At 38.7% G+C, this 25,976-nt stretch overlaps 1 protein-coding gene across 2 annotated transcripts in view; it reads right to left on the reverse strand.

The window, feature by feature from the left end:
• Positions 1 to 955: 955 nt before the first annotated feature.
• The window catches only part of ndrg1a (N-myc downstream regulated 1a), a 30,068-nt gene continuing 5,047 nt past the window's right edge, over positions 956 to 25,976 (reverse strand). The window contains exons 2-16 of one of the 2 annotated variants that reach the window (XM_088601730.1): positions 22,246 to 22,324; positions 19,728 to 19,763; positions 14,240 to 14,345; positions 13,253 to 13,373; positions 12,403 to 12,465; positions 12,096 to 12,156; positions 11,112 to 11,198; positions 8,430 to 8,486; positions 7,557 to 7,660; positions 7,401 to 7,463; positions 7,224 to 7,275; positions 6,693 to 6,740; positions 6,198 to 6,233; positions 5,600 to 5,651; positions 956 to 3,661 (exon numbers count right to left, since the gene is read on the reverse strand). In XM_088601730.1, the coding sequence (XP_088457856.1) occupies positions 3,441 to 3,661; positions 5,600 to 5,651; positions 6,198 to 6,233; positions 6,693 to 6,740; positions 7,224 to 7,275; positions 7,401 to 7,463; positions 7,557 to 7,660; positions 8,430 to 8,486; positions 11,112 to 11,198; positions 12,096 to 12,156; positions 12,403 to 12,465; positions 13,253 to 13,373; positions 14,240 to 14,345; positions 19,728 to 19,763; positions 22,246 to 22,311 (1,173 nt within the window). In that variant the 5' untranslated portion in view covers positions 22,312 to 22,324 and the 3' untranslated portion in view covers positions 956 to 3,440. Of the gene's footprint in view, positions 3,662 to 5,599; positions 5,652 to 6,197; positions 6,234 to 6,692; positions 6,741 to 7,223; positions 7,276 to 7,400; positions 7,464 to 7,556; positions 7,661 to 8,429; positions 8,487 to 11,111; positions 11,199 to 12,095; positions 12,157 to 12,402; positions 12,466 to 13,252; positions 13,374 to 14,239; positions 14,346 to 15,302; positions 15,464 to 19,727; positions 19,764 to 22,245; positions 22,325 to 25,976 lie in introns of those variants that run through there. The other variant, XM_088601731.1, reaches the window with a different exon arrangement.

Genomic DNA, 25,976 nt, shown 5'->3' on the forward strand with positions numbered 1-25,976 from the left:
ATAATTAAAAGTACAACATGCTAGTGGTAGAATAAATCAGATTAAATTGTTATAAAATGCATTCCTTGTCATAACTGCGTTTCCTGCTGTAAAGAGCAGCATTGCATACTCCTCTATTAGGGGCTCGATCTCCGTTCCCTATAGTTCCTCGGTAAACTGCTATTGTACATCTTTCTGGACACTTCATCTAACCATTTATTCCTCGTCTTTCAAATAGATAACACGCAGAAAACTTAAAAAGCCAAAGCTCCCCAAGATATATTAACTTATTTTATTTTAGTAAGGCTCTTAAAGAGTATTTTACTATTACAAATAAAAACAAATCCAAATTCAAACCAATTTTAGTATTTTTCCATGAAAACTTTGTTGGTTCAGAGTTGACGAGATATGCAGTATGTCTATCAAAGTGTCAGTACAATTGGTTGAAGCTCAGGAAATAATTTAAAGTAGCAATTATTAAATGGAATCTATTAAGTGAAATTCAGGACGGATGACAACAACAAGTTAATCTCACTAGCCTGCACCAAATCGCCAACATTATGAAATTCGCTACAGTATATATACAGTACAGTACCAAACTCAATCACCTCCCTTCACGTTCGTCTCCAGCGTCCCTCCTCCACCACATGTCCACCTTGCAGCTGCCCCTTGGTTCACTTAGCCTGAATGGAGTTCGAGTCTCCTCGTCCTGTGGCCAGGAGGCGGCCCGTTAACCAAGTGCCTCAAGCCAAACTTTTCTCACCAAGTATTTCAAGCATTCAATTCTTGGATGTTGCCATCCCTAGTGAAGTTCAATTAAAATTACAAAAACACTTTCAACACTTAGTTAATTCTGTTAATGTAGCTGCTGTTTTAAATATCAGCTCATTCGAGCCTTTCGCTCACTAACTCTAAAGGAGTCCCACCTATACTGGGAATAAGGAATAGTCACAAATTAATGGAAAAGAAAAAACACTTGAAAGTTACAAATTTTATTTTTGTTTAAATAAATACAAGCTTATCATTAAGAAAAAAAACATCCTTCTACAGTGTGCAGCTTTTTGCAATTTTACAAGGGTCATTTATCTAGAAAGCCAAATATTAAATTTTAATGATTTACTAAAATGCAAATTTATATAAAATTAAGCTTGCCAAGTATTTGAATCACATTAGTGTTTTGCTATTATAAGTAGAAGAATATTGCTCTCAAACCAGCAGGGAGAAGTAGCACAGAATGCAAATTTAGGGCTCAATGGCACAATTTGTTCTGCTGTAATCGTTTGCATAGAACAACAGATTTCAGAAAACCACAACTTACCATTACTTGCAAATTATCTTATAATTAGAAAAGAAAATACAAAAAATGGGTAATTTTATACATTTGATTTAGCTTGATGGAAAAGGGTTTCCCCATTGCAACGGCTGCCATCCTCCCCAAGTCTGGTAGGGTAACGCATACCACAGACACATATAGAAGAGCAAGGATACCCAAAACACACTGCACTTTACAGCTCACAAATTCATAGTACTAGCGCATTATATTCTCAAAAACATCAAAATTAAAGTTCAATCCAGGAAGCTCTACACTGATCAGCAATCACAATCTGCCCTCGTTTTCATCTAGATGGGCTAAATCTATTCGGTAAATTTGAATCAATTCAAGAGCACACTTCAAGTCTATCACCAAGATTATATCACCTTGACCTGGAAAACTGCAAGCTGTTTTGAAGGGCTTCCAATCAAGTCAATACCCACTGAAGAGTGTGACTGAACTGCAAGTCAGCTTTGGAGAAACTAGAACAATACCTACCAAGTTTGGAGTTTTGAAGAGCATCGTTAAGGGTCTGCATTTCACCAAGCAGTCAGTGAGCTGGAGTGGGCATGTCAATTATCAATGGAACCAGTAAGGTGCGGTTCTGAAGCAGGCTTAGGCACAATGAAAATCTGGCAAACTTCAAGTCAATCAGTGGAGCAACTTCCAAAAGAGCAGCAGTTCGAAGTTTGACCACACAACGGGAGGGGGTGTCAAGCAACCATTGTGGTGAATACAGGAACCCTGTTTTGCCATAGGTTCACTGCATTATCCCTACAATATCTCCCAACTGTCCCTGAACAGGAGCAGTTCGCTTAAGGGTCTGTATTCTTTCAAGCAATTCTAAACATACCTTGGGTGCAACAATTGCAACCGCTTAAGTAAGGAAATATGGAAATGAGAAGCAGCTTTGGCTGGTTATGAAATCTGCCAAGATTTGATTCGGTTAGTGCAGTGGTTCTCGAGGCAGAAGTTGGAAGTTGTGAGAAGAAAATGGCGGTCATCAGACCATCTTGGTTAACACTGGAATACTGATATTGTCAGTATGATGTCTATAATTAGAGTTATTTTAAATATAATGGCCCAGTAACAATTTTAATTAGCAGGGACTAGTGTTATTAGCCACTTTTTGACAAGAAAGATGGCAGACTGGAGGCCATCTCGGTTCAAACAGGGACTCCATTTTTACATACTGTACTGCACATTCAACCCGTCAATAGTAGAATTAGACAGGAGCAGGCCACATACACCTGTTGCAGACATTAAAATTGTCATTGCACTTGAGAATTTACAAAGCTGCTTGTGTTGCCAAGTTCTAGATCAACCATTGTGGCACTTTTAAAAAAAAATGTTTCGTCCATTTTTAAATTGTCTTAATATTCGAGTCGGACCACCATCTTGTTTGACACAGAACCCCAATTTGGCTTTCAAATTTAAGTGCTTAGATATGCCAGGATACCTGTCCAGTAAGAAGAAAAAAAAATCCTTCATCTTTAAAGCTTTCCGCTACCGGGAATCTTAAATGCAAAGACTGTCAGAGGAAGAATCTCAAAGCTCCATTCTAAATGATTTGTTTCGCTTTTTAAATTAGGACATCCGAAACCTCTAAAATGCACGCAACATCCTAAAAATCTTAACAGATGCAATAGCAAAGAAGATAAATTACAGATTTCATTTCAAATTAACTATTTACAGATTTTTATATAGCTTATGGATGCAGCTTTCTACAACAGTGGTGCATTTTCTTTGCCACAGCTGCCTGTACTGCATTGCTCCTAACAAAAAAAGCCACCTGCATTTATATGCAGCTTTTTAGCCTAAGTAGAGGACATTCATTTCTTACAATGGTACCGTCGGATTCTGTGATGTGTTTTTAGTTGCGGTCTACATTTTTCAAACTAAGATGAAGTTAATGTGCACTTTACTTTGCAGTTCATAAACATGTCATATGTCCTCAACGCAAACATTCTTTGGCATTAGAGGTGCAAAATTACAACGGGGAAAATACAGGACTGGTTTTGGAGGAGGAAGGGGGTGAAATAGAAAAACGTCCAATGGGCAAATCATGCAATGCCTTCAGTTTATTGTCAGCAGCAGCGCAGCACAGGTGCAGGCGGGGGTGTGTGGGTGGCCTGGCCAGGCGGCCCGTCTAACAGGACACTTCGGTGGACTTGGGCCCCGCCTGGTCCACAGAGTTGGAGTCGACCTGGGTGTCCGTGTGCGAGCGGCCGCGGTTCCCCTCCCCGGTGTGGGACCGGCTCCTGCTGCCCTCCCCCGTGTGGGAGCGGCTCCTGTTCCCGTCGAAGGAGGTCACGCTGGAGCCCGAGGCCGTGCGGGACCGCACCAGTCTCGTCATGCTGGCCGAGGGCACTAGGGGCAAGACAAGCAGGACGACAAGTGAGGCCCTGAAAGCGATCACGGTGCTTAGGTGTAGGGATTCTTAGGCACAACCCTTGCAATGACCTGCCTATCTATCTATTGTTTTCTGCCTTTAAGATAAGATCACTTTATTAGCAAAGTGCTATACCTGCATAGAGTGAAGTGACATGAGAGAGATCACTTTATGGGCCATATACAATTTCTTGTATTAAGAATCTGTCTTTTCGCATACCCCAACTTGCTCTCCATGAGACACGCAGACAGGGAGAGAAGCTTGGGGTCAGAGCGCAGGGTCAGCCTTGGTACAGCGCCCCTGGAGCAGTGTGGGTTAAGGGCCTTGCTCAGGAGCCCAACGGAGTAGGATTCCACTGGCGGCCATGGGATGTAAACCAGCAACCTTCCAGCTACAGGCGCAGATCCCCAGCCACAGGGCCACCACTCTGCCCCTTTTACATGGTGACTTACAGTTTTATACACCAACAACACAGATCTGAAAGCATGCAAGCGAGTGTCCATTTACCAGTCTTTGAAGTGTACAGTAAGTACTTAACCTTTCTGAAGGAAACAAAAATACTTGGAATGACATGCATCCTCCTTTCATCATGCGTTTACTTTTTTTATTTTAAGTTTGTAGGCCTGGTCTCATTCAACAAGGCCTCCAGCAGGTGGCGGAAGAATTTTACAGTAGGCCTTTCTTGAATTTTCAACACAGTAACACAGAAGGCGATCAAATGTGAGAATGTGAAACCGCCAGATGGCTTCCATTTGTGTCCAAAAACAAGTTCATAAGATATTCATCCACCTAGATTTGCTATTCAAAGAATATATTTCAATCGTTAAATAAAAAAAAATCAGTAGTTACAGTGTTGTATGAGACTTATTTTGAGCACAAACTCGAATGCAGTAGAACGGAAACACTACATGTGTTACATGCCATTGCAAGATCATGCAAGAGCTTACAGGTCAGATGAAACCCAATACTGTTCATGGAACAGTTATTCCTATGCAGAGAAGGTACAAAGATGAAACCTCAGCATGTGCTTTCAAAACAGTGCTCCCTATACTTGGCTTCAAACATAATTTTTCCACACACGTGAAGTGCAACTAGACATCCGTGTTGCCTTGATGTAAAGCGACTAGCTCTCAGCTGGGAGTCTGTTGGGCTCATTTCCACAATGCAAATCCATTCATCCATTTTGTAATCTGTTCAATACAAGGTTGTGGGGGAGCTGGAGCCTATCCCAGCAAGGCAGGATATGCATTGCAGGGCACACACAGACACAAACTCACATCGGGGCCAATTTTCCCAGAAGCCAATCAACCTACCAGCATGTCTTTTGACTGTGGGCTGAAACCAGAGCATATTGCAAGTATATACTGCAGTATATACATTTCCAAAAGCTTATCTTAATACTTTCAACTTTGCCTCAAAAAGTACAGAGTCGCTTCTCACTCTTTGTGTACAAACAAGGGCTTCTAATAGCAATAGTAAGAAGATAAAAGACTCTAATAGCACAGATTTCTAATTTCCTCTCATTTTTAACTTGCATCATAGTATGCTGAAATCTATTCATTGAATCGTTACTTCTATGCAAAGAAGGAACAAAGATAAAATCTCAGCATGTGCTATCAAAACAGTTCAATGTAAAATAAAAGGCCAATATGAATATAAGGAATGATTACCACATGAGTGAAAAGAGATGTGTTGGGAAGAATGATTTTGAAGGTAAGGAATACAAAAATTAAGATAACAAAGGAAAAAATTCCATTCCTTAACAACCATACCTTACTTTTTGCATACAACGATAGATTACTTCATTTACAATTGTTCCAATGTTGTACTTTCTCAAGTGTACCTTTCTTTTTTAAGAGAAGCTCTCAGGAAAAAGTATCAATCAGGAGTGTTTTCTGAAAGAGAAATGTACTTACTGTAACCCATGCCTTGGATGAAGTATTTGAAGGCTTCTGTAAGCTTTCCGGGCTGAGATGGAAAAAGTGGGGAAAAGGGTTATTTGGGGTATCTGCAGTGACCAGATTTCCGAAACAGAGCAGAAAGGATTCAGTGTTTTGCAACAAATGTAATTTTAAGTGGATCTTCCATGTGTGCAGTTGTTTAAATCCAAAGTCCATCTGTGCACAGATGAACTGCACTGCAGATATCACACAGGTGCAGGGGGGATTAATGTACTGTCTGGGGTTTCGACATCTTTACATGCCACAGATGGGCAGAGTGATTCAGGTTGCAGTTTTGTTTATAATCGGCATGTCATAAAAAAAAGAGTTTAAGAATTTAAGTTAAAAGACTTACAGGTTTGATAGCATCATACATTTAATCAGAAAAGTAAAAAAGCTGCAATAAAAACAGGAATTAAGCTAACAGCTAAGAACTCCAGCCTGAATAGGGGTCTGTTAAATATGGTTTTAGATGGAACCATTTAGTACTACTTTCTTACAAACTGAAATGAAGCCTCAATTCACTTTAAATTATCCACCACAGATCACAGTGCCAACAGAAATGCTTACAGACCTGATCAACCTGAGGTAGGCCTCCACAGTCTGCCATCTGCAAATTAAAGTGGAAAATATAATTTCAGCTTATGTAAACTTTCACATATCCTTAGATTTTCCAGGTTTCACATCCATAACTCATAAAGCTGGAGAGGGGGCAAAATTATTGAAGGCTTTTATAAAAATGTTTAACAAACTGGTCAACTGCACAACAGGGTTGTCAACACAATGGAATAACTCTAAATACATAGCTGCAAAAATAGAAAATACACACTGAATAACAGAAAACAGGGAGCAGACCATGTGCCCATGGGCTCCTTGAGGACATTTTGCTTATACTGTATATGTTAATTGCTCACAACTAAGAATACTTACCAAGTACTTATTGATCCACATTATCAGCAAATCTGGAAACTAAATCACCTGTTTCTTTTCTACTGTTACTTATTATAGGTGCCAGTATCTTACTGAATTTCCATGTCTTCTTTAGCAATAAGAGTTAAAATGCACACACCTTGAGAAGTGTAGTCTTTGTCGGGTCCAGCTTTGAATTGCATTCCACCTTAAAAAAACATTTACTGTTAAACAGAAGCACTCTTTTAAATCTACATTCCCCCGCCCTCCCAGAGGGGGCACCAGTTTCAGTAGGTAAAACTACTACTGTGGTCAATGTTATCTCAGGCAAGGGTAAAGTGCATGCTCATTTTTTTCCCCGAGAACTTCCTAAGGAAAGAGTGTCCAAAACTATAAAGAAGGTGGTGGCAGGGAGAATGATTCACTATAGTTACTTTCCCAAACCAGCAGGGCAATAACCGAGCTATGTACCTATTTTCATAGTGCTGAGAAAGCAAGAAGCACCTAGAACTGAACACTTTTTACACTGAGCTCTCAAACATAGGAAAAAGAATAAAATGGGCTGGTTTATTTTTGGCGACCAGCTGGTATCTTGCTTAGGTGAATGTGCAGAAGGTAATTAGGTAAGGTAATTGTGCAATTTACAGTAAAATAATGAGTATTTTTCAAAATAAAAATCAACTGAACGTACCACTGCATCAACAGCAGGTGAACTGTCTCCTACTACCAGAAGTGCAGGGCACCTGCAGGAAAACGCCATTAGATCAGTATTTCAGAGGTTAATTACTGTGCCAATTCTGTCATTAAATTCCATAAAATAAACAGGAGAGCAGAATTTAAGCATTTCATTCATGAGCGTACAACTCACTTTAAGGTTTTCACATTGACATTTCCACCAGCAACTGGTCGTTCAATTTCCAGATCTCGTCGGCTGTAAACAAAAACAAAACGCTTTGTAACAAGTATATTAAAACAACTGGAATTTTATTTCTTTTATTTCCAGAGGCATTTTTAAAAAAATTACCTGTTGTAGGATTTTACAAAGTGCTGTAGATTGTGCTGGTTGACGTCATTGGCGATATGCTGACGATATGCTTGGATCAGGTCCTGGTTGTTATGGATTTCTTCCTGCAGAAAAGGCTCATCAGTACGGACATGCCCTTCTTTTTGGCTCAGTCTTTATTGAACATGACAAGATAAATGACTAGTCTTACCGAGTAGATTACAATAACCTTTAAAAACTATTTCTGGTTTTGACAGCTGGTCTTACCACAATTAATAATTCTTATTATGATAGGTGCTTAGGCAAGTACAATATCTGACAGACACCCATCACAATTCATGCAAATAAATTACCAGTGTCCAGTTCTCTCACAGTAGGATTTGGAGATTACAGCAAAGTAAAACAAACATTTTCATTTTAAACACAATTAATCTTTATAAGGACACCAACCTTTACAACTGGAATGACAAGTAAGAATTTAAAAAGTTTCGAGTACAGTATACAGTACATCTTTTCTGTAAATAGCAAGATCAATACAAAACGCGTTATGGATTTTTGGACAGTAATCGGTAAACGTATTCACCTTTGAGTCCAGATTTTAAATATGAGAGCAACAGGGTCAAGAATAACCAAAACCTCAAGCCTGTGTGTACTCTCAAACTTGTATAAGGACACTCCTAAATGGTATTTCTGGCTACAAAATAGAAATTCCCAAGCAAATATTTGTTTGAATGCCAACCTTTATCTGCAGATGATTAAAAAAAATGCCATTGGTCTGAAATAAATTGCTTTCTCAATAACCCAATTTTGCCTTTCACAATTCTTCATTAAATGCCTTTTCAATTAATATTTTTATTGGCAGCTCTGTATAGGTAACCCAGGAAAGGCACTTACCTTCCCAAACAGGTGAGTGATGACCATGTCTGGCAAAGCGTGAGCCCATCCAGAAATCTGAAATCAATTTTCAAATGATTACTTGTGAAATGCCAGGCAGACATAGATCTGCACTTGCCGATAACATCTTTAATGTAAGTAAAACAGGTTTAACGGTGAATGCGTCAACATTTGTATAACCTCTAGAATCTTAATTCTAACAGAAGATTTACTGACCGATCTCTACACAACAGTAAGAGAGTGCATTAATAATGTATCAAAGGTTTACACAGTACCACATTTCATCAAGATCATGATGTACCAGGGCTCTAAACAAAGGTCGGCAGGAAAAACTTATTTTGTTTACCTGCATGTTTCATATGCCACACTGCTACATTGGTTGCTCCATTGGCTGACTTTAGCTGCACACAACCATTTCAAACTTTCATTCTTGCCTACTGCCAATTTACCCACTCTGTCCCAGTCCATCTCCAGTCCCTCACCTCTCCCTGTACCCTCCCTGCTCCACCACCTCCAGGAGGCATTCATTCCCAACCCTGGATCTATAGCTATGAAACGAACTATCCATTGAAATGGAAACTGTTCAGTCCCTGATCATTTAAACTGCACCTCTAATCTAATCCACACACCATTGTGAAATTTTAGAAGCAAGCAATACTGCCCTCTGCTCAATGGGATTTCTTATTTTGCGCAACAATACCTTACCTACACACATTAACAATAATAATAATAATTGCTTACACTTATATAGGGCTTTTCTGGACACTCCACTCAAAGCGCTTTACAGGTAATGGGGACTCCCCTCCACCACCACCAATGTGCAGCATCCACCTGGATGATGCAACAGCAGCCATAGTGCGCCAGAACGCTAACCACACATCAGCTATCAGTGGGGAGGAGAGCAGAGTAATGAAGCCAATTCATAGATGGGGATTATTAGGAGGTCATGATTGGTAAGGGCCAATGGGAAATTTGGCCAGGACGCCGGGGTTACACCCCTACTCTTTTCGAGGAACGCCCTGGGATTTTTAATGACCACAGAGAGTCAGGACCTTGGTTTTATGTCTCATCCAAAGGACAGCGCCTGTTTACAGTATAGTGTCCCCATCACTATACTGGGGCATTAGGACCCACATGGACCACAGGGTGAGCGCCCCCTGCTGGCCCCACTAACACCTCTTCCAGCAGCAACCTTAGTTTTTCCCAGGAGGTCTCCCATCCAGGTACTGACCAGGCTCACACCTGCTGAGCTTCAGTGGGTTGCCAGTTGTGAGTTGCAGGGTGATTAACGGGCGGTGTGGTGGCTCTGTGACTAAGGATCTGTGCCAGTGTCTGGATTGTTGCCGGTTCAAATCCCGCGGCTGGCAGAGGAATCCTACTCTGTTGGGCCCCTGAACAAGGCCCTTAACCCCAACTGCCCCAAGGGCGCCGTATAAATGGCTGATCCTGTGCTCTGACCCCAAGCTTCTCTCCCTGTCTGTGTGTCTCACAGAGAGCAAGTTGGGGTATGCGAAAAGACAAATTCCTAATCAAGAAACTGTATAAGGCCCATAAAGTGATCTCTCTCATGTCACTTCATTCTACACAGGTATAGCACTTTTAACATGTGTCTGCTGCATTGCAATTTTATTTTTTCCTACTGAATCTGAATTATTTTTTTATTTGCTTTTCGTTTGATCTATTCTGTAACTTGCGCTGTAAAACAGCAGGAGCAAAGGAAATAATTAAAATAAGCCCTCCCTCTTATTGCACAGGAGCATTGAGCAAAGCTTATATCTTCCAATACATAATTTATTCTTACCAAGAGCCATCACTGAAATATGGGACATTCTGGGGGCTTCACTTTTTAGTTACAAATAATTCAATTCCTAGAATAGATAGCAAACAGCGAGTATCATGAGCATTTCAATTGAAAAAGGAGCAGACATGCTCAGATGGGGCTCTGTGATAAAAGCATACTGGGCCTGGGTCATACACTAGTCAACTTTGATCAACCAGCAGTGCACAATGACCTGGGTGTGCTAAAGGAAGGGCTGGGATTGATCAGCTCCCTAAATGACACAGCAAACTCTGTGGCTTCCTGAGAAATTGCATGCTTGCAACGCTGTGGGTGAGGGACACCCCTCTCCTCCAGTTAGCACTTAGCCTCTAATACAGTAGCCAGTGATACGCTCAAAGACCAGTGGCTTTTAGCAGGTGCGCAAGTTGGAGGAGTATGCCAACATTTTTTCATTCTCTCCCATGTACAGCTGGCTGAAAGGATTTGAAAAACCCTTGTGCCCAGAAGACCGAATTTGCTAACAACAAAAGAAGCCGATGTATAAAAAGGAATAGGTTTTCTCATTACTTTGGCACTAATTCACAACCCCCCTCCTCATTTACAAGGAATGAAGCAGGGAGGATGTTAGCACAGTGAAGTTGGGGTGGAGGGTGGGGTGCTAGATAAGATGTGCGAAGAGTTATGGGCTGCCAGAGAGGTCTTGCATGTAGGAGCGTGGCAGTGCAGCACTAGAATTTGACCTTCTCCCAAACACACCTTTATGGTTAAATTACACCATGAAGAGGAAATTGGAGATCTTATAATTTAAGCACTCTGAAAGTCAGCTCTGGTTCTAGACAAAACTGAAACACTATAAAGCAGGGCTCTTGATAGTTCTATATACAGTATGACAACAGCTGTACCTTGTGAGCAGCCCAGTCCATCCATCCTTCTGCACAAGGATTAACGTTGATCAGCACCAGCCCCTCTACCAAATCAGGATGGTTCAGCTGCAACATACAGACATTTACTATAGTACACAATTATCAAAGTGAAAACCAATTAGGAAGATCATATTATAGAATGCATACTATTAGGTTTAAAACATGATTTATACTTTCTGAAAGTAAGGCAGATTTAGAGTTGTTGGATTTTTACTTCCTACTTTAGACCAAAGTAAAAATATTTGGGGATGTACACAAGATTATTCACAAAAACTTGGGGAAATTCTAAAGCAGAAGTTAACTTCTGTCTCGTGTGTAGAGACCATTTTAATTATATATTGTTTTGGGCAGAAATATATCATCTTTCCACAGCCTAAAAAACAAAACAGATGGGAATAGAGAGCCAGGAAAATGAGCATTAAGTCCCATTAGACTCTTGTCATTCCCAACGCAGAAAAATGTCAGAAATTATAAGTTTAAGAATATTAGTGAAGATCACAAATATAGGAGTACAATTAAAGCATCTGGGAGTCATTTAGGTTGAAAACATAATTACAATATAATTGTCAACAATAGTTGATATAACCACATTGGAAGAATATAGAATTATTGTGCTAATGTTTTCCACATTTTGTCTTCTGTTTAGATGATCATTATGGAAAGAATTTCTCATACCTTCTAGTTGCACAACACCTTCGAGAGACTTCTAGAGATGAAGTTTAGACAGCTAAATGAAGAATTACGTTACAAACCTAGCCGTGCTGTAAAGTTCATTACTTTTCCAGAAAGAAATCTAAAGACTTAGGGAATGCCAACAATAAGGATTATGTTGCCAGCATCAACACTGTGGTATGTGCATAAAGTATTTGATCAAAGTAATCCTGGTTTAATTAATCTTTCATAATTAAGATGGAGAGGGGGGGGAAAAAAGATTTGAGAGGGAAAAAAAACAAACAATCTCACCGCAAATTTTGCCAGGATGTATGCACCAGCGCCAATGGCCATTCCAATGATGCTCTTCAGACTGGTAAACAGAAGAACATTTGTATGCTATTGCTTTCAAAACTGAAGACTATTCCGTGTAAAAATATTCTCATTATAGTAGCCCATTATATAATATTTAATGACTTTCTGATTCCTCTTCATATACTAACATAATGGATAACAAAAACAAATCTAAATCGCATGTTTAAGAATGTCTGTTTTAGATAGTGAGAAGATCATACTGGACTCAATCCTAAAAATATGGACATTAGAATTACAAGCTTACCCTAAGTGTTTGAGAACCACTGGAAGCATTTCAGAGAGCTGGTCCATAGAGGGATAGTTGTACCTATGGAACACGTATTCATATTTGAGTTCATAAAGCTCTACATCAAGACAGTATTACAGAAGCCATCCATCAGAGACTTTTCTATAATCAAAATAAAATCTGTGTTTAATTATTCTGAGTGGCAGTGACTATATCCCCATGGTCATTAAAACATTGGAAAATTTCTCAGTTCTGGTCAACCTCTTATTATTACTTAGTGAGCATTTCAAAGCTGTAGCCCCTGTTATGACCCACTTGTTGCTTAGATTTTGTGTTAGAAATTGTCATTTAAAGCATGCGGCAAAATGAAAACCATCAGTATTTGAATTTATAGTGTTAACGCTGTTCATTTTGACACGTTCAAAATCAATTGTTACACTTAATATCCTATTCCCAAATGGGTAAGCTAAGAAAAAAACTATAGCGTTTTAGTGCATGTTAAATTTAGCTTTTCAATTTCAACTTATAATGCCATCATTCAATAAAACAGCTTAACATTCAGAAGACTTTGACTGAAGCTGGAAGATGCAACTATTCTTCCTTTTGTCGGTCCTGAACTGAAAGTAGGTCAGTGTGACAAGGATAATTGGTTTACAAGACATTCTTTGTTAGCCCAAGTAATCAAAGATTCTAACTTGTTTACAAGTCTGACACCATGACCTACATTTTCAAAAAACGAAGGGAACTCTTAGGCCTTAACACAGATGCTGGCTAGCACAGACCGTCTACTAAAATCATATATCAAAAAACTATTTCTGTACAGAACTACACTCCATCTCAAGAATTCCTCAAGAAGTAGGAGGCTCACCCTGTGGGAAGGGATGAGGCCCCCTCTTGCTGTCCAGGAGCATCCACATGGCAGACTGCAAAGTGCTGGGTGATCTCCAGCATGTCCTCAAAGTTGAAGAGCGAGTTGAAACACGTCTTATCTGAATACAGGGGGGGAATGCGAGTCCACTTAGAAAACCCAAAATGTTTTTGTCACAGCAAAACCTGCATCCAAGCCCTTGAAAGGTGCAGCACTAGTAACAAATTTAAAGAAGTGAAAAATAAAATATATATTTTTTAAAAATCACATTTTAGTAACTGGGGGTTCAGAATCAATAAGGAACCCAGCTCTGCATGGACACACAGTCACCAAATGTTTTAATTTGTACAAGGAAAGCAGCACAAATTAATGGATTTTCCCTTATAAAAAAAGGTTTACAGCAATATAAATGCATAGCACTTCATGAAGCAACCAGACTGGAAGTGGTTTCAAAATAAGAACAAGGGATTTTTATGCAATTGTGATGACATCAATAGCGACTGTATAATCGAAATAATGGTCTAGGATATAAATTAAAAGTATAATCCCAAAATGGATATGATAAATCTTTGGTACAAGTTGTACAAATTGATTTTTTTCATTAGAATATGCCATTTAAAACGTTTTTTGTGTCTTTAGAATGTCATGTAAATGTCCAAATAATTCTATATTTTAACCCTTAACCTACAGTTCAGGGTGGTACAGTAGCACAGTGGTTAGCATTGCGGCCTTGCAGCTCTGGGGTGCTGCCTGTGTGCTAATGGGTTTGTCTGGGTGGTCTGGTTTTCAGAGTCTAAAGACAGTCTTAAGTCTAAAGACATACTGGTAGGTTAACAGACTTCTGAGAAAATTGGTCCTGGTGTGTGTGTATGCCTGTGATGGACAGGTGTCCTGCCTTGCGCCTGTTGCTTGCCAAGATAGGCTCCGGCTTCCCTGTGACCCTATTTTGAAAAAGCAGTTTGAAAATGAACGGAAGGATGTACTTACGGTTCAGGCCAATGTCATGAAACGTCAGGATGACAGGCCTGTTGCCTTTTGGGACTCCTTGCATGGTGACATGGATGGGACCATGTGGTGTGTCAATGTCATGTTCCTGTAGATTTAAAACAGAGGTTAGGTCTTTGTTGGCATACTTGAGACAAGTAACAGCACTCTTCTGTTATCCTTAGTTAGTGCCATTTAAAAGAAATGGGGAATAAGGAGTATATTTTATCAAAACCTATTGTTCCACAGTTCTATATTATATATGTTTTCAATCTTTTATTTCAAGGTCTCAAAATACAGTCGTACACATGTGCAATAGGAGACCTTAAAGCATTCCATTGTTGTGGCATCCATTACCACAGAGTTTTAGGCACAAGAGGATCATTTCTCTTAATCTGTCCGGATTATTCTTGCGCTTGCCACCAGTTACTCCTGACGACCAAAAGCACAAAAAGTCTGAAGTTTCTAGAGACAGCCGCCTTTTCTTGAAACTGGTTAAAATGATCTTCTCCAACTCTAGAATAGTTTACTTTCAAACAACTGTAGGCTACCGTAGTTTAACATTGTAAAAGAATGGAGTAAAACTTTATATTGCTCACGTTCCTGAATTTGACTTTGATTCACCAGCACTTGTTTACTGACCATCACAGTGAAGATGCAGTTGATTTAAAAAAATAAATCTAATTACAAGACAAAAGAATAAAAAAAAGCTTAAGATCTAACCTATTCTTCAATAACATTAAAAAACTTACCACAACGTTGCATAAATGCAAGGACTTATTGGTTAAAGAAAGAAATATTACCTAATTAGTGTTTCCCCAATAACTCAGTATTACCCATTCAAAAGACTAGTGCAAAACATCAAATTCCTTCAGTACAGTCTGGGTGTTTTAGAATGCAGTAACATAAGAAGCAGACAATTTCAATGGATGGCTGCATGCCTACAGTATTCCTACATTTTTCAACAAAAAACATTAGTCCGATTTATTCATCACATTCTTAAGATATCACATAAAAACTTCATTTTAGCCCTTCTACTTGAAGACGAAAAAAAAGCATTACTCACAGCAATATCAATCTCAAAGACAGAGTCTTCATCTTCCAAAACCATGTTTATTGTAGTTAGTGCAAGGTGGGACAGACCCAAGCTCTTTAAAGCCTCCTAAAGTACTTAGCCTGAACTCAGCTGAAATCTCAGTTTTATACTCCTGCTGTTTGCTATTCAGCATAAGCTCTGGACTCCCATGGTGCCTTGCACGGTAACCACAACAAGCTAATTCTGGATGAAGTGATCTTTAAATTGGATCAGTCAAAGTCAGGGGGGTTTGATCATCTAAAGAATGCTGGCCCTCTTTGGGTCAGGGACATCAAAAACAAACTTCTATAGAATGGGCCTGTGATTAATTTAAGGAAAAAAAGTTCATAAAAACTATGCAGAAGTGGAAATGTTTTCATTATGCCTTTCTATGCTGGGCTCTTTAGAGAAATTCAAAAGGGGGGCATGTGCAGATTCATGTTTCTGTGGTTTTTTTTAACGTTGTAACAGTTTGGAATAATTTCTACTTCAGAAGATTCATTCCATGAAAAATCATATTTCTAACTTTATTACAGAACACATACAGGAGCACAATGCGTAAAATGATTATAGGCTCCTCAAAGAACAACCCAGGGAGCACAAAGCAACAGCTGAATACATACTGTATTTGAATGCTCATTGTAATAAAAGTCTCTTCACAAAACCCACATATAAACGCAGGGCCACAAATCTTAAAAGATACAACCAATGTCCATTATACTGCGCCATGCGCGAGGCAAAACATCTGATGCTTTGTCTGCCTCAGTTCCTTCTTGATGCAAGTGATCAGCAGCTTTACTGCTGCACTAATCCCATTTAGCCAGAGAGGCTGACTACGTGCGGTTAGTGTCTGCAGTGCGAAGCAGCTGGAGCAGATGGGATTTCTCCTGCTCCAACGTCAATGCTCTTAGAGTTGTAGACAGTCCTCGATATTAAACACTGCCCTGGAAAACCAAAGACAGTAATCTGTTCGGAAGGATCAGCACAGGACGGCCATCTGTTTATAAATTCATTTATAAGGCAGCAACACTCCCTGCACACAGTCTCTGCATTACTAAACACGTTTTTTAGAATATTTGTGGATTACTCTTTAAATTGATCTCATTTTCACTTATCATCATGATACATGTCTTTAAATTGTGGTGATGTGTTACAGCAAGTTCACAGATGGGTTAATCATAAAAGACGCGTTTGAAAGCATGTAGCATTCTCCCAAACAATTATTTCTCATCTATAAAGCTCGAGGATAAGCAAGATTCCAGCACAGTTTTCAAAAGTAAATGGCCTTCTCATTGTCATGTATGAAAGGCATTGTGCAAGGCAGATGCATAAGTATTCGGACAAAGATTTTCCATTGGCTTCATAAAGAAACAGTATTACACAACATTACATCATTTTGCTGACATTGGTATTTATTTCTAAGTGGAGGTAAACTAAGGGGAAAAAAAATGTTGGGAGTCCAATAACAGGCAGTTGAACATGATTCACTGGGATGAGGGTTACATGTCCAATGGTTTAAGGATCAGAATTTCTGATTCTACCATATATTAATTGCCATAATAATTGTGGCATCACCTTCTACACATGTTCAGATCAACAAACGGTGTGAAAATACATCACAGGTAACGATGTATCCATTTTAATTAAACTCAACAGCTAGAAGGAGGATCCCCTTATTAACACCGCTAAGCAGCACCTACTAAGGAATCTTGTACCATGATTAATCACAAATTTGATTTCTCTACCAAAAGGAAATTTATACGTGCATTTGAAAACACCACAGCAGCAAAATAAAAGGTACAGCACCACTGAATCATGATTTTGACAAATACAATATTGTTCAGTTTTATTCCGACTTGCTGGACCTGGGAAGACATTTTACCTTGTACTTGGGAACATAAATCTTCAAAAGACTTTTGCTCAAAGACCACATAGAATTTAGTACAGCACAGAATTTTAGTAGTCTCAAAACTCAAAAACCATACCAACAATTCAGTAGCTCGGGTCAAATTCTAAAAACGATGCAACAATCAGACTAATATGAAGGACTTAGTAGTTCAGGTGGGGAGCTGCGTCAGCATGTGTACGCTGCAAAGGAACAAGTAATAGGTTTATTCCATGCTGAAAAGAGAAGAGAGAAAACACACCTGAAGAAGGCTCCAGGGCAGAAACGTGTTTTCTTTCTTATTTTTTTCAGCATGGAATAAACCTATAACTTGTTCCTTAATTCGAAGGACAAACTTGGTTAACACTTTGGCGTTAATGCACTTGGCTGAGGAAATGCAACCCTCCTCACTTATGAGGAAATGCTAAGGGAGCTGTTGCAATGGTGAAGCTGGGAAGGAGAGAGGAGTGTAGAAAAGATGGCCCCTGAATTATATGCTGGAGAGCAGAAGTGGGCAATTAGAATTTGACTTCCTCTCAAATGTCTCTTAAATAACAGCATATTGCATAACACTCAAACTGTTACCGAGGTTCATTACATTTTCAGCGTTGCCTTTTTTGTGATCAAGAGTAGCCAAGTTCACATTTTTAATAAAGCCGTGCAAACATCAATCAATCTATAGTTAGAGGACTGCTCAAGTGTGATAAGTTATAAGCTTGCTTTCCTTTGCATACTACCCCTTTAAATCATACAAAAGTGGTAAAGGCTCATGCAATCAACTGAAGGGGGAAAAATTATCACGATGCCAAAATCTGTTAAAACTTTACATCCCAATAAGGAATCATGAATTCCTTAACACTTAACTGCAAAAGGCAACAGAGATTAATATTGAGAAGCAAATGTGGAAAATAAAGCTTTTATTAAACTACCAACCATAGTATAGAATTTAATGTCGTAACAAACTATTTTTGCCCATTTTACAAACCAAATTTAAGAGTCTAAAACTTCACAAAAACACCAACAGCATAACAACAAAACAAATGGTTTAAAATCCTTCCTCATATTCGTTTACACAGGAATAAAACTGTTATCAGATCTTCGGCACTATTATTTCTTATGTACCAACCAATTTGTCAGTTAAAATTTCTGCAACAAGAGTTTGCATCATCAAAGCAAACAATTGCACAGAGCTTTTAGAATAAAGTCTTATTTTAGGACACAATTCTTTTGAGCTTTTGCAACTTCGAATCAAGCTTTTAAAATTGAAATGGAAACTGAAAATTACCCTGGCACAGTCTATGCAACAGTGTGACTGTCTTGTCTTAGCAAGACATGTAACACTTAATGTATCTGGTGCTCTCCAAGGTCCTGAACCAAGACTATCAAACACCTTCATCAATTATGGTTAATTTCTTGTAAAAGGCAACATCATTAATCTCCAAACAAAAACTGATACGGAAAAAAAGTTCAAATCTATTTAGTTCTAAAATTACAATAACGTAGATTCCCAGTTTCATAGTATTACACTTTATGAAATGAACTGACCAAGCTGTGGTACCTAAGCATTTGAATAATATTCTTTATAAACATGACCTCACCCTCATACAACATTAGAAATAAAACAAAGGAAACAGAAGGTAATTAACATTTAATTATATAGTTTTATGTTTTCATGAAAAGGACATCTTATATAGTGTAATACCAACAAGCCAGAATTTTAATTGGTTATCAAGGCTACCCAGCAGCAAGTGCCACTTAAGGCTGTTATAGGATTAAACATGAACCTTGGTAGGAGCCAGTGTTCAACATACCAGCATAGAAATCAAAGTTTAAACTAATTAAAACACACTCCAATCAACAGTTTCCAGCCCAACTATTGTTTCATCCAATCAAAAAATATTAGATCCAGTAATAGTCCTATCAAAACATGTAAATACAATAAAAACTGAGGAAACTGCATGTCAAATGTTGTATACATTGCTTTATATTTTGTATTGTATGCGTTATACCGTACAGTAGCTTGATTCGTCTCCCTACTCCCTTCCACCACCAGCAGTTACTTAGTTGTGAGCACATCACAAGGTGGAGCCAAACGTCTGTGGATCAAAATGTACCAAGTACCGCCTGGAATTTATGGAAAATTCAAACTGTTCCCTATAATTGCTACATCAAATTGCAACTTTTGTATAAAACTGCGATACTCTTTTCGCTGTAAAGTCTTGACCCCCTGTCCTGTAATAACCATTTCCATTTTTAACTACATACCGTAAAATACACTATAAAATAGAATAATGTACCAGGAAGCCAGCTACTCCTGTCATGTTAATTAAATGTTTTGTTAATTTCAAATTTGTTGGCAAAATGTTGTAGAAAGTGATATGAATGTTGCCAGCTAGGAAGCTGCCACCCATTTGAGATCATTTATTTTGGCTTTATCACTTGAACACACCTTAACAAATGGCTGTTCTCGCCTATCAGCTCTCCTACAAATATAATACGATCTTGATAAATCAAAAGTCATGGATACTTGCCTTGGTCACAAACTCCTGAATCGCCTCTCGTAGCCCCTGGAAGACAAACAAAAGAAATAAGTGTACATTTGGAAATCAAATTACCACATAACACTTACTGGTATTGGATTAAAGTTAAAAAAATAATGAAAACTGTGATGAAAGTGAACGTTCCTCAGGACAGTACTATATTACCTTCAGTGTCCTTTACAAAGAAATAGGTTTGTGAACACAATCAACAATCAACTTCTGTGAGCAGAGGCAATGAATAAAGAACTTTACAAAGACTGACAGAGTTCTTCACTAAAGTGTTTAAAGTGTTGTACTTGTATTATACCACTGTATTACAGTTAGTTTATGTAACAATATATATCTAGGCAAAATAACCATTCAAATTTGACTGTAATGAAATACTGATGTATCAGTCTACTCTATTTCCCCTAGTATGTTCACCCAAACCTCACTAGTATTTTAGAAGTCCATTTCAATTAATGTATTCCCAGTCGGTTATATGCTCAGCATACTTAACTGTGACTGCCTTCTTGTCTGTTAACAATTTTGATCCTTCAGCTCGAGCTGCCTCTCTCTCCTGCCCTCAACATATTGGATCAATCCATTTTCTTCCACTAACACTTGCATCTGATGGCATTTTCACCTGGTTTTCTTCTTACCATGCTGATCACACATACCAGATCTTCTAGCAAGGTTCTTCCTCCGTTTCCTATGGTGTCCACAGTGTCCTCCTAGAGTTCCACACACTGTGTCCTCTCACCTCTTCGTATCATACACACCGTGTTCACATATTCTGTGCTCCGCCAGAAGCTCAGGTTTGCTCTATACCTCTGCCTGTTTCACAGTCATCCCCTCCTGGACGTAAATCCCATCATCTCAAACTCAGCCTCTCAAAGCCTGACCTTTTTCTCCTTTTCTCTACTTGCCCTTTTTGTGGACCTCTTTGGTTTTATCTCTCTTGACTCCAACGCCCTGCCTCTCTGTGCCAGGAAGTCCAATACATTTCTTCTTTGGCATGCCCATGCCCCTTCTTTTTGGAGAAACATTCACAGGAAACAGGTATTCCTCACCAACTACTCTACACAGCACCCAGTCCAAGTCCTGGTACTGTCCTGCCCCAACCACTTTAACTCTTTTGGCAGACCTCACTGCAAAAATTAGCCTTTCTTTCCCAACCTTCCTTACTGTTCCACCTGTCGGGTTTAAAACCCTAGTCCTTGCCTACCATTTTCTCAATCACTCTGCTCTTTCAGTCCTCCATCACACAGTCTCCATTCTTCCATTAGACTCTCTCTACTACCAGTTCCAAAGCCCATTCCCACTCAAGTGTGGGAATGATCTCACCACAGTTATCAGAACTGCTCACTCTGTGACCACTTTTCACAGCCTAATCAACATTCATGTATCCATTTGCTAATGTGCTTATCCAGTACAAGGATGCTGGGAGAGCCGGAGCCTAACCTAGCCAGGAATGCACACGTGACAGGATACCATGCAGAAAGATAGACCATCACAGGGAACATACTCAAATGAGGGCCAATTGTTTTTTTTACAGATGCCAATTAACCTACTAGCATGTCTTTGGACTTATGGGTAGAGCACCCAGAGGGAAAACCCATGCAAACACAGGAAGAACATACAAACTCCACACAGATCACATTCCTGGTCTGGACTTAAACCCAGGGCCACAGCACCATGAGGCAGGAATGCTAACCACTGAACCCACTTAAGATTCATCTGTGGTCTCTCAGTTCTCAGGTTACATTCAGTGTGGGTCTTTGAGTGCCTTTTGCTCCTATTGAGTGTAAATACGAAGTGCATATCACTGAGTTGCCTTCACTGCTGCCTGGTATTCATACTGTCTGTATACAGTTTGTTTCACCAAGCACTTGCACAGATCTTCCAGCTTGTGTTGGCTTCAAGCGTCTTATTGTTAGATTTTTGAATGTACATGATATTACAAATTTCATATATTTGACGTGTAATTTTTTACAATATGAAAACTTTTTTTAACCTGCAATTCACCGATTATTTCTTTGCTAGGCAGCCACTAAAATATTGTTAGCTCTTCAGCAGAAATTACTTTTATTGGCCACAAAGAGCATTTCATTTGCTTAAGCAAGTATTTCAACATGGTGAGTTTATAGTGATGAATAACTCCTCCCCAAAAAATAACAGAATGAAATTTGATAATAAAACTGGAGATCAAACACGCAGGCATCCTGTTCAGGTAATAGGATTTACATGAGCCATTAAAGCTTGTGTGAAAATGTCGTTTTCAATGCTTTGCAGCTTTACAAACCTCTGTTCTCTGAGCCAGTTCATGTGAAAGATCTAAAGTATCCTTGTGAGATACAGAAGAGAGGCAAAAAGGCAAGAGAACAAAAAACAGTAGTTTTGTTGTCAATTAAAGGTAATCCGAAGAAAACCAATAAATGTTATAGGTATCTGATGAGGTTTTATGAAACAATTTTCACAATGATCTAACTGAAACAAACCAATGAACCCCCCCCAAAAAAAAACATACAGGCAGTTCGCGGTCCACAAGGGGCTTTGTTTCAGTGAGGTGAGTATCCTGCTGTTCCTCCGTCATTGCTGGGGTGATCCTTAAAGAAAAAAGAAACATTAATACACACAAAATTCACAGTACATGAAAACAAGTAGAAAGTAAATGGATCAGTGTGTTACATCTAACGTTATACAAACAAATATACAGTGAAGGCTCAGATTCAATTATTTGATAGGTTACTGGACATCATCTTGCATATGGTGTCTGATCAAAAATAAGCACAAAATATTCAAATGTAAACAGGATTCAAGAGGGAAAAAGCTTTCTAGCATAGGACCTTCAAAAATTCAAAGCAACCAATGCATTCCTCATCTGCCAATCTACAGAGATTTCAAAATGTGAAATGTGAAAAGTTTTTCCAATCCATCTAATCTACAGCATTTGAGAAACTGTGCTTTGGTACATAATGCATTCAGTTTTTTTTTTTACAGAGCAAAAATATTTGGGAAAAGTGAATACTGACTTAAACATCTATTATAAAGTTTGAACCCAATCAAGACACTATACTACTGCTTTCATCAGTGCTGTACAGACATATAACATTTCAAGCATTCATGTGTATTTAAAACCCATGGTAGGTTTGTCATGCACTCTTTGTATCGTCACACACATGTACATTGCATTTGACTGCCATTACAAAAATGTCAAAGAATATTACCACATTCGAAATGAAAGATGAGATCTTCAAAGCCAGAAACTGCAGTACTAATGTAAACAAAAAAAAAAACTACAGACAAAAAAAGACATCTGGAGATAGCGAGTACTTTGTTCAGAGAGGTTTCTAAAGGTTACTCATCATGCTCTTCCTGTATGGAGAGGCAGACTTGGCACAGTGCCTCTCAGAGCAGGAACTTGCTGGAAACCACAGACAGCTGCATTCATGTGCTCTTCTCACTGTTTTTGGCCTCTGGATTGTTGACAACACTATGTTTAAATCTGGCTTTAAAAGTTTTAGTATTTTAAAAAAATAATAAGTGTAAATAAGATCTGGGGGGGGGGGGGAACAACTACGATAAGGAAAATGGTATTTTCTCCTCGCTCAAAGATTCCATCGCCAATCAGAATAAGCAAAAAAAAATCAACTGGTCTCATTATCCAACGTCCTGCTGAACAGAAACTTTCACAACCCCGACAAATTTCTCCAAACAAGAAAAGCTTTTTGCCTTCCAACCACCGGAAATGAGTCGCTTTCAACTGGCTCTTTTGTTAAGAAAAGTTTCAGCCCCACGCAGATTCCAGGATTGAAACACGTGAATGCTTTATGAAACGAGTGGCTGGTGACTTGGGGAAAAAACACACACACTAAAAGCTTTTGTTTTGTTTATAGAGGAGGCACCATGTGTCCCATAGGCAGCACTGCCAAGCAAACAAGATGCCATAAAATCGGTTTCTTTACTTCTGTGGTCTGTTAACATTGCTGAGTTGGCAGTCTCATTCCACATCTAGGTCACCTCCTACACGCGTGAAGGGCAACCCTACAACCTCACTTAGTTAATATTTAACTTTTAGGTAGACTGCTTCAGGACCATCAGTTATGCTTCATTAAAATATCTAAACAGAGAAATTCATTAGTACAGCACATGCTCTGAGGCATTTTTCCCCTCCTTCTCCGAAAAACACCCAGCAAACCATTTTTGAAATTCAAAATACAACCATAAAAGTATATTTGAGCTTTCCATGGTTATATTGAACTTTTTAACAAGTTACGCAACAGCTAATCCAAAACTGCCTATTACTGCCTCTTCAAGCAGAGGAAAACTTCAACAAATTAAAAATCAGATTACATATTAACATTACATGCACAAGGGTGGAGGTATTGGAAAAAGCACATGCATAATTTGGTTTTACTTGTTTTGTAGTGCAGTAAATTAAACTGTTTTTCACAAGCACCCATGACTCTTCAAAAATGTACTGTGTAGAATGTGTTCTTTAGGTTACTGATTACATGGGTCAGTGATCCTCTCTCCTAGTCTAGCGGCCTACAGCTCTGTGAGTTTTATACAGCATCTCAAAGACTAAAATAGAGAAACACCCTGAATTAATAGCAATAGATTCATTTAATTCATTAAAAGCTTGGGTAGAATCAAAACTTGCAGATGCTGTGACTCTCCAGAACCTGGGGCTGGGATTATAAGTACAACTATCTGCAGTTCCTCTTCCAAAATGAAATGCTGAGGATATGCCAGGCTTGCTAGCTTTTAAATATCTACAGATGCACATTCCTACAAGTATGGAAGGTTTTAAAACATGCATTTGCTGGAGGTGTACAGTATTCATGTAATTTGTTTGCAATGCAGCTTTAAACCATAAGAGAAGAGGTTCTCCAGTTTAGATTAAGGAGACGTTGTCTTGCTCAATCCTCACAACAGTGCTATCACAGTTTGCAGCACCCACAACTGCCAAGACCCTGTTTGCACTGTGTAATATTCTACAGTGGGAGCCAAGCACAGATCACTTGTACATTAACGCATCTCATTCTGTTACTAGAGTACAAGGCTGCGTAACATCTGTTAAATAGTGTCAGGCCATAGAAACAGCTTTCAGGTTTACTCACCAGTAAAAACTACTTTGTACTGGAAGAATACGCTTGCAAACCATGACACTTTCATCTTTTATTATAAACCAGGATTTCAAGTTTGTCTGCCATTGGCTTCAAAGGTCACCAAAAGGAGGTGGTGGAATGAACCGCGAAACAGTACTTAAAGAACCGGTGAGCACAAGTTTTAAAAAGGTTTCAGAGTACCCCAACTGCAGATCATTAAAAACCTGAGTTTTCGGAGCTCCTACAGAAATATCAAAACCAATTAAATCCAAGACCAAGTACTTAGATATGAGGTTGTTAAGATGTGTTTTTTTTAATATTAAACTAGCAATAAAGCAGGACAAAAGATGTTTTCAGTGATCAGTGGACGTTCAGATCCATATAACATGAAGAAATAACCATATAACCACAAGACCTACTATAAAAACAACTCAGCACCTATGACTAGATTATTGCAGTGGAAAAAAATGATTACAGTCAGGAAAAAAAATACTTGGAAATATGAAGAAGGAAATGTAAAAGTCAAGTGATTTAAACAAAATACATTTCCCCACAATGCTACGACATATGAAGAAATAAAAGCTGATACTGAGGTAACCAAAGATTTTTTAATTCCCTGGTCCAAAGACAAGCAATTATTAAAATTTCACTATGATATTTGTACACAAATCAGTTCTTCCATTTCCATATAGAGAAGAGTGCAGTATGAACAAACTAAAGAAAGAAAACACTTAACCATTTCTCCACTTCCATTCCTTGTGAAGAAACATTTAAACGGATATTCTTACTTCATTAAAGTTCAAGGGATATTCTAACAAAACAAACTGACATCTTTTACCTTATCATACCCATTACCTTGTAATATATTGTGGAAGATAAATCTCTAATATTACACTGTATACTTAATGCAAGCCCATTCCGTTGAAAACAACCGCATAGATCCAGAAATCCTACCGACTGCACATGAAAACAACGATTGCTTCTTAATCCTTCTGAACTAATCTGTTAGAACTCCAACTGAAAAAATGAAAAATATGCCCATTTAAGACTACATTTACACCTTCATAAACATAACTGACAAAGCAGAACACCAACAGCATACTACTGGTGCAGATACAGGCAGTTCACAACAGAAAATATAGAGTAC

The sequence above is a fragment of the Lepisosteus platostomus genome, chromosome 12, assembly GCF_059453375.1.
Source record: "Lepisosteus platostomus isolate fLepPlt1 chromosome 12, fLepPlt1.hap1, whole genome shotgun sequence".
NCBI lineage: Eukaryota > Metazoa > Chordata > Actinopteri > Semionotiformes > Lepisosteidae > Lepisosteus > Lepisosteus platostomus.